Source organism: Tachysurus vachellii, chromosome 2 (genome assembly GCF_030014155.1).
Source record: "Tachysurus vachellii isolate PV-2020 chromosome 2, HZAU_Pvac_v1, whole genome shotgun sequence".
In the NCBI taxonomy this organism is placed as follows: domain Eukaryota; kingdom Metazoa; phylum Chordata; class Actinopteri; order Siluriformes; family Bagridae; genus Tachysurus; species Tachysurus vachellii.
Window position 1 is genome coordinate 7365571 of NC_083461.1, and position 14830 is coordinate 7380400.

The window sequence follows — 14830 nt, forward strand, 5'->3', positions numbered from 1 at the left end:
TCCACTCATTTGGTGCCTCCTCGATTATCACATTAGATGAGAAAATTCCAAATAGTAATTTTGAGTTTAAAGGAATGGTAATTACGACACCGACTAATAATTATCATGATTCCAACATGACGTACAGGCCCTGTTAAAGTCGGCACATCTTCATGTGTACATGACGTTCAGCTGTCTTCCACAAATGATGTGATGTAAGTGCAAAGCAAGTGAATGACGTAAGGAAGCTTTGCTTGTGAACTCTTATAACTCTGATTGTGCTCAATAAAAATGCCATTAAACAATAATAACCAATTAAATAAGCAAATAAATGAATGAATATGTGGCTAAGAATAAAATCTGTGCTCACAAATCTCTCACCTTTAAACAGAGGAGGGATTGCCACAGTGCCCAGGCAACATACCCGGTTGCGTGTTTGACCACCGGGGCCCGTGGTCCGATCCACATTGTTAGCACTTGGTGTGAGAACAATCAGCTTTAGCATGCGTGCTCTCTCCAGCTCCAGATTGAAGGTGTGGTTTAGTGGGAGTGACGACTCCTGGCAGTTGAGTAAAGCGGTGCGAGCTCGTGTCACTCCGTCCACCTGGATGGCACAGAAGATGTCTTTAGCTGTGCGAGATCGCACAAGTTCAGAGACACCAAGCAGATGAACCGTGAGGAGCCCTGACACTCTCTGGGCGCATTTCGGTTGCTCTGCGAGCGAGTAGTGCCGGAATGACCCGACCGCATCCTGCCACCCGCGGTGTGGAGGAGGTTGTGGAGACTCCTGTGTGTCTTGCCCTGATCCCTGAGACCCTTGAATCAAATCCTGCTTGGGTAGAAGCTCAGGGGAGTCGCCATCGCTAAGATATCCGCCTTTGTTAGCAGAACGCACGCGTGACGATCGACGCCTCGGTCTGGCGGGAGCACTGGTGTCTAGATGGTACCTGCTGATGACATTGTTGGAGGATTCTTTACGTGCGTTGGGGGGTGAGGCCTCATCGGCACCCCCTTGCGCTTCACTGCCACCCCCTTGTCCTTGAAGGTGTCGCTGGTTACGTGAGGAGCGCAGGCTGAGCTTACGGCGCAGTTCTGGAAGCTTGCGCATCTTCATAGAGAGACGCCGTACTGTGCCGGGAGATTTAATCTTCTCCATCATGCTGCTGGTGCTCGTGGTTCCTCCTGAGATTTTCGTTTGTGCTCCAGGACTTCCAGAAGAGCCTGCTGAACCGCTGGCAGCTCCACTAGCAATTTCACTAACAGCACCGGCACCTCCGCTGCTGCCACCCGGGTAATAACCATCAGGGTGAATGTGAGAGTGTGGAAGAACATCTGCGGAAAAATAATCCAAGAGAATATTACAGACGTTGGTTGATTAATTTAGCAATAAATTTACTCTTTTAGCAAGTATCTCTTCTGTGCGATTGGTCCAGATGGATTAACCTTCGCACCCTACTTGATATACTGTCGAAATAACTATTTGGTGTAGGAGAAAAAATATATGCAATGCGCATAGAAATGGATATCAGAACAAAATCAATGCCATATTGCACTGAAGCTGTTCTAACGGCTCACGGTGAACCAGCACCTTACTGAGACATGTTTATGTTTTTTTTTTCTTCTTTAATTCGTCACTCGTCTGCATGAAGTATCTTTTATTGTTTGAGTGGAAGGTTTAAATCATTACATCATGCAGCCCATTCTTTTCAAGGGTGCCAATAATTACTGGATATAATCTCATTGCTCTCTTCTCTGTCGTCTCATGAAGGTATTTAGTAACTAATGACCGATATGGGAAGAAGTAAAGTTAGTGTGTAAAAATTGAGAGAAGAATGCTTTACATAACATAAGTGTTAAATTGAAAAGAAAAAAAATGAAATCCTTCCTTTTTTTATACTGGAATAAACCTTCAAATAATTCATTCATTCAGAATTTGCATTTCACAGCAGAACTTACACAGGGCTACACAGTGAAGAACATCTCCCACAGACTATTAAAAGGCATGGAATGCAAATCGTTTCCTGTTACGCTGTGCATTGTGACTAATAAAGCTGATTGTGAAACCCTGAGAAAAAACGATCCACAAAATGAACAGAAGCTCACAGAGGAACTAGACTCAAGCTAGTTGACATCACTATGAAACTATGCAGGATCATTTATTAGAATTTATATCTTCTAAGAAAAGCTGAACCAATGGATCATAAATTCACCAATTTGGAGAATCCATCTGCACTCTTTCCTCAGATCGCACTACTGGCCTCAACTTTACTCCAGCTCATTTCTCACCTTTCTGATCCTCTTGTGCACCCTCCATGCCTCTCCTTCTCCAAGGATCTTCAAGCACATCCTTCTCTTTCTCCTTCAGCTTCAGCTTCTCTACGCTGACCCGAGCGTCCTCTTCTTCTGGGATTGGGTTGTACCAAATGTTGCTCTCGCTCACAGTCGTGTGTTTTCGCTCTGTGAGGCAGACTGTGTAGGCTTCATCTGGAGCCTGGGTCTTTCCTGAAGACAACACCCAAGCTCTGCTACTCCTCTCCAGGTGCTGGAGGTACACTCCCTGCCCAGAGTGCTTACCCATGCCCAAGGAGGTGCAGTACTCAGTGACCGGAGGCATTACTAACTCTGGAAGTCCTGCGTCAACCGTATCTGCCCCGTCGGCTGTGTCGGCTTTCTGGCAAGCTCTGGGGTAGGTTCCGTCTTTATGTAGATCTTTCCATCTCCAATCGGACCCATTCTCTCTGAAAGAGGCCTGTTTGGAAGCCTGGGCTTTGCTTGTGCAGCTTTCTCGCTCTTGAGACGCCAAGCTCAATTTTGAGAGCTGCTCGACATCCCGAGAGACGGATGAGAGTTTGGCCCAGTTCAATTTTTTGGAGACTGTGATTTGTGTGTGTCTGGTGCATTCCTCTTCCATCTCCGTCACCGAGGACGACGAAGAGCTGTGGACGAGCTCCGTCTTCCTCGGCCCATCTGAGAGAGAGGAAACAAACCGTCTATTAGACCGTGCATTACACCTTATTTGGTACTCAGGTATTTTGTTTGACCGGAGTGACTAAGCGCAGAAAGAACGGCTTGTTGGAACGGCGCAAAGCCGAAGTCACCGAAACCGGGAGTGATTTAGTTTAATGACTAATCCACATGATGCCTGAGACGGTCATTAACCTCTAGAAAATGTAGTCGGAGAGCATTCTTCTCCAAAAATAACATTTCTGACAAGATTTTTCTGCTGATGCACTGCAGGACATACCAAAGCACAAAAGTGACAGGGAACGAGACCAGGGGGAAAAAGACCAATCGCAGTCATGAAGATGGCAGTTTTATTCTCCCCCTCCTCTCTTTCTGGCACTACCCCCTCCTTTTCTCCCTCACATCCTGCACATCTGGAATTTTCTCCCTTCTGCTTTCTTTCTTTCTTTCTTTCAGCTTAACAGATCACCATGACAGGGAATATCTTATTCAGCTCCCTGATCTGGGATAAAACGTGTGTGGAGGTTTCAGTCGAACGCGCTTGAAGTTTTAACGACACTTTTTAACTGAAGTGACAGAAACGATCGGAAATGAATCTATGGCTGAAACATTAATCTGCTTCTGCTGAAACACAACACACTGAGTTGCCCTTTTATTAGGTTCCCCAACTAAATATTTATCAGGTGTACGATTACTGATGCAGTACATCAGGTGCCCTATAGTCTGTCATCCCACCTGTAACTCATCAACAGTAAAGGACCAGATATCAGCTGGATGATTTCAGCACACATGACAGCTATCAGCTAAAGTGATGAACATTACCATGTGCTTCCTGGAAAACAGGTAACTAACTATCGCAGCATTTTAAATGGATCCTCCTGCTATCTCACAAAGCAGCTGAACCTCCTGTGCATACTTGAGCTCACAGAAGCACAGGATTGGTTAAAATCCTGCTGACTGACAAGAAGACAGAAACATCCCTCCCACCCAGACAGCATGGACAGAAGGTTGTTGCATCATCAGGCTTCAAACTCTCCCATAAATAATGTAATGAGGCACTAGGGTTAGTTATTCTCTTAAAAATATACAGATCCATTGTTCAGGCCCTGCTAAGTCAAATAGTTTTTCCCCCAAAAGTCAGTCTCTTCTGTGGTCAGTGAATCTTGTAAGCAATTCTTCCCTTGATGTCAAGTAATTGTTCCACTGCTGCATTAGACTTATTGCTCATTGCTTGAGTGGGAGAGCTGATAAATTGTTAAATCAAGTAACACAGGCAGATCTTCAGCACGAACCATCACAGGCTCACCAGCTTGTTTACAAACACGCACACGCACACACACGGAAACACACACGCGTGGATACACACACGTGGACACACACACACGCGTGGATACACACACATGGACACACACACACGCGTGGATACACACGTGGACACACACGTGCACGTGGACACACACGTGCACGTGCACGTTGTGGCGTTGTGGACTTAGGAGAAGTGAACTGACAAGAGTGGAGGAACTGGGAGACATGAAACAAGGATAAAAAGGCAACAAAAGCTAATGACAGACAGAAAGGAGAGAGATATGGAGAAGAAAGGAATTATCAGGGACAAACAAATATAAAATAACTGAAATGAACTGAGAAAAGAAAGAAAAGCAACAGAAACAAAAAAAAGTAAAAAAGATGGAAAAGGGAGGAAAAGTGAGACACACACACACACACGTCATCATAATGCTAAACAAGCAGCTGTTGTGCAGCCTAGAGCTCATCAATGAACAGTCTGTTCACACACACACACACAGTTAACCCTATTCACTATTCATTCCTGTGTCCCAAAATACACACACACACACACACACACACACACACACACACACACACACAGGGCAGAGGTTCAGGTTCCCATGTACCCACGGATGCTGAGAGAAAGACACACACACACACACACTTACACTCACACACACTTAATCAGGCCAATGTCTCATGAGTGCATCTTTAAACATAGGAGTCATTACATTTTTAGACCCTGTTATACTAAACACACACACACACACACCACTCACAAGCGCGTGCACACACACACACGCACGCACACCACTCCCCATCCGTACAATACACAGCTCTAAGGCACAAAGTGGAACGGAGAGGTTCTGATGTGAACACAGTGAGTGTATTGTACATGTAAACTTTACAGGAAGAGTTCAGTGAACATTTTAAAATCACAGATTTCCCTGTTAATCATTTCCTTCTTCACTTTTAATTGACACTTTTAATAAACTTAGCCAAAATCTTTTCCTAACACTAAACAGACCCAAATGTTTATATACTCATTTCGAACAACATTGCTAAACTACAGAGACGGTCCATATTTACAACACAGTGAGCATGTGACGCAGACGATACTGAACGAACGATACTGAAGCAAAACATCTTTTGACATCACCACGATCCAGACACGAGCTCGGAAACCAAACACCGACCGAGTGAACGGGATCTCAAAAGGGATTACCGGCGTGCTGCACTTTCTGATGGAGGGAATAAAGCACATTGAGAGCTTCATCATTCCTCTAATACCACAGTGAAGTTTCTATAAACCTACAATCACCGTCCACTTTATTAGGAACACATGAACTTATGCGCATTCATGCAGTTATCTAATCAGCCTGAGGCTCGGTTCACCCAGAAAAATCAGTGAACAACAGCTACAATATAATTATCTTACAAATAAGGCAGTGTTCTGGGAAGGGGGCATTTAGGGGCAGAATTAAATAAACGCTTGTCCTCTGAGAGTTCATAACTGGCCAAGTCTGTTAGTAGTACAGCACGTGTCATTCCTGGAAAAGGAAATCCCATAATTCTGTTCAGAGCACGAGAGCTTGATGAAAGCCATGAAAGATAAACAGACATATAGATAGTTACAGGATATGGAGATGTTAAGTTCATCACTTCATCCTGAAAGAATATTCAATAAATTGTGACACTGAACCGAATCCCGACTAAAAACAATGCGACCAAACAGACGTATTCATACGTGTTCATACGTATTTGACGTGCTGAGGTGTTTAACCATGAGTGTGTGTTTCCCTGAACTGAAAGCTCTTATTTAGTTCCAGCTGTGTTGTGCCGTGTTCGGCAGCAAGTCAAAGACGGGGTGGAAAAGTTTGCTGAGAAAACTGCATGCCTCGAACAACCCGTTAAGTGTTTTCCCAAAAAAATACCAGCCCTAATGCCCCCACCCCTACACACACACACACACATAATTTGAGACATCCTGTGAGAAAGCAGCACTGTTCTCAACCTCTTTGCTGCAAATCAAAAATAATTATCACGCCACAGCAAACTTTTCCATGCAACAGAAAAATTTTCTCCAGACATTTATTCCATCTCTTGTCACATATTTTCCGTAGCCATGTACCGAAAGTCAAACGTTTGCATGATGTTACACTGTATTCATCTACGTCTGACTAATTGGCTGGCGTTTTTCAGCTAGGTGCTCAGTGTTTTTTTCATTATCTGGCTACATCAGCATTCAGCAAGTGAAGTATTCTTTTTTGTCCCCTTCTTAAAATCTACCATTCTTTTATTTAAAGGTGGGGTCTCTGATTTTTTAAAGCCAATGTTGACATTTGAAATCACCAAAACAAATACGCCCCTAACTCAAATGGGTCCCACCCCTGTATTGATAACTCCGCCCACACATACATACGTAACCCAGGCAACTAATGGAAAGAAATGTGTCTTTATCATAGCTGAAAGGAAGATCAATACGATTGCAGATAAACAAACAAGCAAAAATGACACACAAGTATAATCATGTAAAGGACAAAGGCATATATTAGTTCTGTGTAACAAAGAAAAACCAACGTTACTCACCTATCGAGAAGGAAAAAGCGCCTCGGCGTCTTAAGTAAAGTTGGCCGCTTATTCACAGATTGGAGTTTCACGAGTCAATAACTCCAGGGTTTCCCGCAGCACTTTGCAGTTCGGGCGGCCCGCCTAAGCTGGGAAACCCTACCGCCTTAACTTAATTTCGCTACACAAAATGCCGTCAAGTGCATCTCGGAGAATAGCGCGGACGACTGACGACAAACCCCCGCGGGAAACCCTGAACTCCAAAGCTAAACACTGGTACTAGCAAAACACGGTTGTAGCTGCCTCTCTACATTACTATGATAGAAAAGAGGTGTTATTTGTGTAGTAACAGCGTTTATCTCAGGAGTTATTGACTCGGGAAACTCCAATCTGTGAATATGTGACCAACTTCCCGCTCCTTCAGTTCTCTCCAGCGCTGGAAAGCTGATCCTATATTAACACGGGTCCTGCTTCTTACCTTATCGTAAGCCTTTCTTTGCTTTCTTTCTTTGTTTTTATCCTCCATGTCAATATTAAATCCGCTTTCTGCTAATGTCACACATGCGCACTGAACACACTCTCCGCCGCATATTGACAAGACACGCCCCTTTCTGTTCATTGGCTACATGTTAGTTTTGTTTTGTTTGTCGTCCCGAATCAGTTTTCTGAAGCATTTCTCAAACAACGGAGACCCCACCTTTAATCTTGATATCGTTGCGTGCACACCGGTCACCATCTCCTTCATCTACCATCTCCTTGACTAGCATTTTTATACAGCTTCAACTCTTGTATATAAAAACAAGCTCGATGTGATGATTTGAGTTCCTTTAAAACGTGGAGATCTTTTTGCTGTTATGTTTTCATTTTGTCTATGGAGCATTTATCTTATTCGGTTAGATTCGGTTACAGACTCTCTGATTGGACGATCAAAACTCGTGCACTTGGACTTAAACATTGAGCTTGTTCTCTTGTTCCTCTTTTATACAGCAGAGATTTTGCTGACAGAAAAAACTGATCTTTAATGTTGGTATCATTTCTTATAGATTAATACTTTAGTGTGTTGTGCGTTTGCTGGTTCATGTGATAAGATCGAACCACAATAACATACGATTCCTGTCAGCTGGCGTTATCTCTGCTGAATAAATGAAAGTGAATCTGTAAGGTTTGCTGGAAATCTACGAACACGTGACTGTCTTTATTCTGCCTCCTGGGGCAGGGCGATTTTCTGAAGTGTTTATGATGCCGATGTGTGTGTTTAATAGCACTGTACATTTCTCACTTCTACTGCAGAAGAAACCAAAATAAATGTTTCTCTGAAGTCCAGAGTAAACTGTGGTCTCTTTCCCTTGGTACACATGACTTTCCCATAATGCAATTCTCTGGAAAGACTGTGTGTGCCTGTAAAAAGAGTTTCCCTAAAAGTCATTAGTGAAAACTCTGCCTCGGGTTCAGTCTTTTATTGCCTCTTTTTCTTCTTCACTCTACAGTTCCCTCAAGTTATATTCCACTCATGCTCTCCCAATTCCCTCCCTTCCTCTTCTTCTTTCTCCCTGTCTAACCCCTCCCTCCTTCTTCCGCCTTCTTTCTCCCTCTTCTTCCTCCTTCTCCTTCTTCCTCCCTCCCTCCTCATCTTCTCCTTCTTCCTCCCTTCCTCCTCATCTTCTCCTTCTTCCTCCATACCTCTTCTTCCTCCTTCCCCTCCCTCCCTCCCTCATATTCTTCTCCTTCTTCCTCCATACCTCTTCTTCCTCCCTCCCTCCCTCCCTCCCTCATATTCTTCTCCTTCTTCCTCCATACCTCTTCTTCCTCCTTCCCCTCCCTCCCTCCCTCCCTCCCTCCCTCATATTCTTCTTTCTCTACTCCTTCTTCCTCCTCCCGCCCTTATCTTCTTCTTTCTCCTCTATCCCTCTTCTCCTTCTTCTCTCCCCCATTATCTTCTCCTTATTCCACCCTTCCTCTTCTGCTTCTTCCCTCCCTCCCTCCCTCTCTCATATTCTTCTTCTTTCTCTACCCCTTCTTCCTCCTCCCGCCCTTATCTTCTTCTTCCTCCTCTATCCCTCTTCTCCTTCTTATTCCTCCTCCCTCCCTTATCTTCTTCTTCCTCCTCTATTCCTCTTCTCCTTCTTCTCTCCCCCCCATTATCTTCTCCTTCTTCCACCCTTCCTCTTCTCCTTCTTCCCTCCCTCTCTCTTCTTCTCCACTCCCACCCTCCCTCTCTCTTCTCCTCCTTCTTCTTCCTCCTTCCTCCCTCCCTCCCTCATGTCTATCCATCCTCACGTCCCGCACACGCAGTGGGGGGAAACTCCACTGTAAACATCTGCATGTCCCACTTTGAACTGTCCTGGTTTGTTTATTTGGAGAAGTTAAGTTATCACGCCACAGCAGAGACAGTAAACGAGACACTTGGAACAGATTAGCGTCATCATTTACAGGTTAACTGCTGACAGACCGCTGGATTCTCCCCGTCTCTTTCTTTAACCACATCAGGCAAAACACATGCACTTTTACACGTCTGTAAGACATGCGAGTAAACGCATCGTCCCTGATTGCACGTCAACACGTACGTAAGCCGTCTGTCCTCTCTCACGAACGTGTACAATAACGTGTAGAATCATATGCTCCACAAGAACAGCTATGTTAATGACAGCAGCCTCATTAATAACAGTTAAAAATAAACACGTCCTTTTATTTCCTTCTGCGTCTACAGTAACAGTGTGAAGAGTTGAGCTAAGCTGCTATCAGGAAGTCCAGGAAAAGGAAGAGGAAAAAAAAAGAGGATTGAGAATATAAATAGGCTAATCTTCATCACACGGACAGGATGCAGAACCGGAGGAAGCCCGGCCTTGTAACTAATAAAATCCTTATTAATGATGATCCTGAAGCTGCTGTGCCACAGATCAGACACTTCTGTATTATTCTCAAGGAGTTTTGGAGAATATGTGTCTTTAGTGTCTTTACACAGAGAGACAAATGAATGCCGTACAGTAAGACAGGAGGATTCATAGGAGACAAAATTTACATAAAAACTGATAAATAAATAAAAATCTTGACCTTTAGATTCTATAAATACTAGATTCTGAATATTAAGTTACGTTTAAAGTTTGAGTATCATTTTCAAATTCTGTACAAATTGAATGAAAGATAGGAAAGAGAAGGAGAGTAAACAGAAAGAGAGTAAACAGAAAGAGAGTAAACAGAAAGAGAGCCCTGTTTCTTCAGCCTCACGTGGCTCACAGATGCTTAAGATAAAGAGTTCTATTGACAGTCATTACAGAAAGCACACTCTCTCACACACACACACACACACACACACACTCTCTCACACACACACACACACTCTCACACACACACACTCTCACACACACACACTCTCACACACACACACTCTCACACACACACACTCTCACACACACACACACTCTCACACACACACTCTCTCACACACACACACTCTCACACACACACACACTCTCACACACACACACTCTCACACACACACACACACACACACAAGAAGGCTTTTACTATACGAACTGCACTCTGTGAGGAAAATGAAGATATCTCTATAACAGCCATAACAGTGCAGCTGGGAAGCATACTTCTCTCCATCTCTCACTTAATCCCTCTCTCTCTCACTCACACACACACACACACACACACACACACACTGGACTGTAAGATTAGACATATATTAATCATAAGGCATCAGAGGAATTTCCAATCTCATGCTCCTCTCACACACTTATTACATCAGAACCTCTCACACACTCACTCTGTCAGACTCTCTATCACACACGACATCTCTCTCTTTTACTCACACACACACACACACACACACACACACCAAAAAACTCTCACCCCTTTCCCAACCACATACCTCACACTGTGTCATCAGAAATGACGACAAACTCTCCAACACACACTCACACTAGGAACCGAAGTGGCACGGTGTTTATGTGCACGCGCGCACACACACACATTAATGAGAGCTGCCAGCAAACTACTTTCCCTATTTTAGACATTGTAAGAGAGAGAGAAAGAGAGAGAGAGAGAGAGAGAGAGACTTCATTAATTTACATACTATCAGTAAGCAGTGCATCAGTTTACAATGTTTACTTGAAGCATGTTTTTCATATTTTTATAGAACTCTCATAATGTCGGCTGAACAGAACAGCACCATCGTAAAAACGTGCAGCGATGCTACAGATACATACAATTTACAACATCTTAGACTCTTATCCCGTTTAAAAGATCTCTATAACGTTGCCAGTACTGATGTGTTCGCAGTAACAGTAGTGCGTGTCTTTAATTCTGCAGTGACTCTGAGTACGAACTCCCGTCCGAACGCCTACGGACACAGCAGGAACGCCTTCAGGACCCTGATATCACCTTTTTTCTTTATTAATTATAAAACACTAGCTCTAGCTAGTAACTAGTATCGAAATTCTATTTTGTTCCTTATTAAGACATAATATTAATACCAGTTTAAGTTAGATTTGTTCAGCCGATCACAAGCATGATTATACAGTATAACATCACTACAAGAGTTTATCCGTCACTCCTAGTGGTAGACATCTTGGTAGCTTATTGTTTTAAGCACACAGCAACATTAACTCTCCAAAAAAAAAAAACTTAAACAGATTCATCATATCTAATAATTATTGCTGAAGAGGATTTTAGACATGCAAGCTTCCTACGGCGCTGTCTCGATCACCTACAAGTATTACACTTAAACAGAATACTTTATCCGACGCACGACTTATTCGCCGATCGAATTTAGCTTGGACGCAAGGAAAAGCAGCACCACCAAATCATGGGGCGTTTAAACACAACAGATCCGCCGTGACGTCAGACGCCTGATCACCTACAGCAGCCAACAGAAGTAAATTTACTCCCGTAGAGATAGATTTAGTTTCAAGGTAGGAGTTAATTGCAGGTTATCACTCAGACCTCTGTCCTACAGCTGGGACACCATATGGCGTAAGTTCACCAGAAACAGCAATACAGTCCAATTGCGGTCATGTGTGTCAGGGCTTCAGGACAGTTTGCTGACGATCCTGCTCGAAACAAACACTTTATTCAACACCGGACATGACTCCGTCCTCCCTCCTTCTGTCGTTCTCTCTACACCAAAGTTTTCTCAAACAACCTGGACAACACAAACGATGACCATCAGCTGAGGAGGTGGATCATGTAGATTAGGAAAACTTTAAACTCAAGGTTTTAACGCTGGAGGTGAAAAACCCTGATCTTGCACATCTGGATCAGTTTGATCAGCAAAATGAGGTGGATGATCACAGTACATACAGGATCCTGGAGAAACCCTTCAGGATCACCAGGCAGCATACACAGACACTGTAGGGTCAAAGAGCCAAAATAAAAGCAGAAACAACTCTGACTGTATTGCTCAATTATTAATCTAGTGTTTCCTATTCCAAGGGTCAGTAAACCTCATTCCTCTCATTATCAGTTTCCTGACTTGTTTTATTCTATTTTCAGATCCATTTTTACTAGTGTACCACATCACCTTATACTTATTTCCGTATTAAACTGAATTTCAGTGTTACGGAAATATTCTTGTGCATTATATCACATTTTTAATTACGGCATTAACTTTTGGAATCATTTCTATAAAAATCCTCGGCCGTCAGCATTAAGCTCAGATGCAGACGGAGGTCAGACAATCTTTTCAACCAGCCTGTGATTTACATTTCTGTCATTTAGCAGACACCTTCATCCAGTGCACGTGGGATTCGACCTCATGACCTTCTGGTCAATAACCCAACACCTTAACCACTATTCTACCACATCATTATTAACACTTATGTGTATTTAAGTTAAAGTGAAGCATATCAATAGTTATGCAACAGATAAGCTGTTTCTTGCTGAAGTTTCAGCAGGATCCTGTGCGTCAAAATAGCAAACAAACTCAGCACTGAAATACTAAAAATGAAAAGAATCGAGTGTGGCTCAGAAAGACTCGGTTCATGTATCGACTCCACTCTCAAGCATCCTTCAGCACTCAGAAACGAATCAAACATCAACACTTTCCTCCTTATTATAATAAATGCATGTTCTTTTCTGCTTTATCATTCACACACAAGTATAAAGAGACAAAAGAAGAGGAATACCGTTGAGTCTGGGGTCAGTTTTACGACGGGATCTGTCTTTACCCCTCAGTTTGGACAAGGTCCTCTTCAGTAAAGGCTCAGCCATTCCCACAGATAGTCACACTGATATTACAAAAACAACTGATAAACGCTGTTCAGTTATATTTCCCTCCGCATGTTCTTCCTCAGACACGGCGGCTGCATCGTTGCGCCGCTATGAGCAGCTTTCACAGGAAATGAATTCCACAGATTCTTTCCCAAACTAGTTTTTTTGGCCTCGCCTCTGATTGGACCGTAAAAAAAGCCCCGAGTGCTTCTGGGAAATGAAGTTCGCGGTTGCTAGGCGGTTTACATGGCTAACGACTACTTAGCCTGTGTATGCTAATTGATTTGTTGAACAAAAATATCATTGTTTATTATTTAATATTTTATTTAATTATACGTGTTCGGATTAATTTTATTCGTTGATTATGTGTTTTTCACTGGTTGACGGTGAATTTGGATAGAAACCGATTGCCGGTTAACTTTAAATAAAGTTAGCTTAGCATAAATGTCATGAAATTAAGTTAGCTTAGCATAAATGTAATTAAATAAAGTTAGCTTAGCATTAATGTCATTAAATAAACTTAGCTTAGCATAAATGTCATTAAATAAAGGGTTATATGTCAGAAATCACAATTATAATTTGGAACCAAATAACCAGATACAAAGTACATTCATCTCAAAATTATAAAAGGGTGGTTGACGTGACATGTGATTTTAATGTAACATAGTGTAAATACTCACTAAAATGTGTTTTTTCTTACAACAATCATATGTAAATGAAGCAAATTACTGTATTTTATGTTGTAGTTTACATTTGGATGAAAAATATTTTTTGTTCCTGTTTATTTAAAGGCTTTTATGCCAAATGTCCTGCGGTGTGACTAACATAAATGAGACATGAAATATAAACAGCTATAAAATAAACCAGCAACATTTGGAATAATTCATAAGAGCTTTGGCATTCTTTTACAAATATTAACTTAATAAAAAAAAGGTTTTTACATACAAAAACAATATACAGGAATATTTACAACAAGCAAAATTTTGTAACATAAATGCCGTCCTGTGGCGTGACATGGAAGTCATGTGGTGTGACATCACTTTAAATGCAACTAAATGCCTTAATTCGATTTTTATCATGATGTAGCTTTCAAAGCACTGCATAATTTAACTATCACAAAAAAATAAACAGTGCAGTAAGACTTTTTCTCATTTTACGAAATATTTCTATGTGAGTGAGTGAGAAAAGAAGGTGCAAGTAAGGAGTGGAACTGAAAAACAGTTGCGAAAAATAACTATGTTGAATTTCAATGATGATTTTTGAAAAGGCTTCTTAAACTTTAACATATGTGATTTGCAGTTAAAATCAGTAATATCTGTATATTTTCTCTTTACTGTAGTGTAATGTCACACCGCAGGACATTTTACGTCTGTTGCTGTGAAAAAGGCTTAGAAAATAGCATAAAGAAGGGGAAATTCTATAAAACAGTAACAGTGACACCAACTTCTGCCTTTGAACATTATAATTTCATATATTTTTTTGAAAAATATTTATTTTGTTTGTCATATAGAAAAAAAATACTGTTTCATCTCTATTTGTCAAGTGCCCAAAAATAAAACTTTTAAAGAACAAAAAATCTCATTTCAGTTATTCTATATTCATACAACTCCAGAATTATTAATGCATGTAAGAGATAAAATGCATGTAAAATGAATCTCTCTCTCTCTCTCTCTCTCTCTCTCACACACACACACACACACACACACACACACACACACACACACACACACACACACACACACACACATTTGAATTTCGTCATGTAAAGTTGTTCTATGTGTGATTGCATGATTTACCTCTTGCAGCCTTCATGATA

General features: G+C 41.9%; 1 protein-coding gene across 2 annotated transcripts in view; it reads right to left on the minus strand.

Moving 5' to 3' along the window:
* LOC132862836 (rho GTPase-activating protein SYDE1) overlaps positions 1–13143 on the minus strand; it is a 22922-nt gene extending 9779 nt beyond the window's left edge. Inside the window, exons 1-3 of one of the 2 annotated variants that reach the window (XM_060895146.1) lie at positions 12930–13143; positions 2266–2946; positions 361–1311 (exon numbers count right to left, since the gene is read on the minus strand). In XM_060895146.1, the coding sequence (XP_060751129.1) occupies positions 361–1311; positions 2266–2946; positions 12930–13014 (1717 nt within the window). In that variant the 5' untranslated portion in view covers positions 13015–13143. The remainder of the gene's footprint in view (positions 1–360; positions 1312–2265; positions 2947–12929) is intronic. The other variant, XM_060895155.1, reaches the window with a different exon arrangement.
* Positions 13144–14830: the final 1687 nt, after the last annotated feature.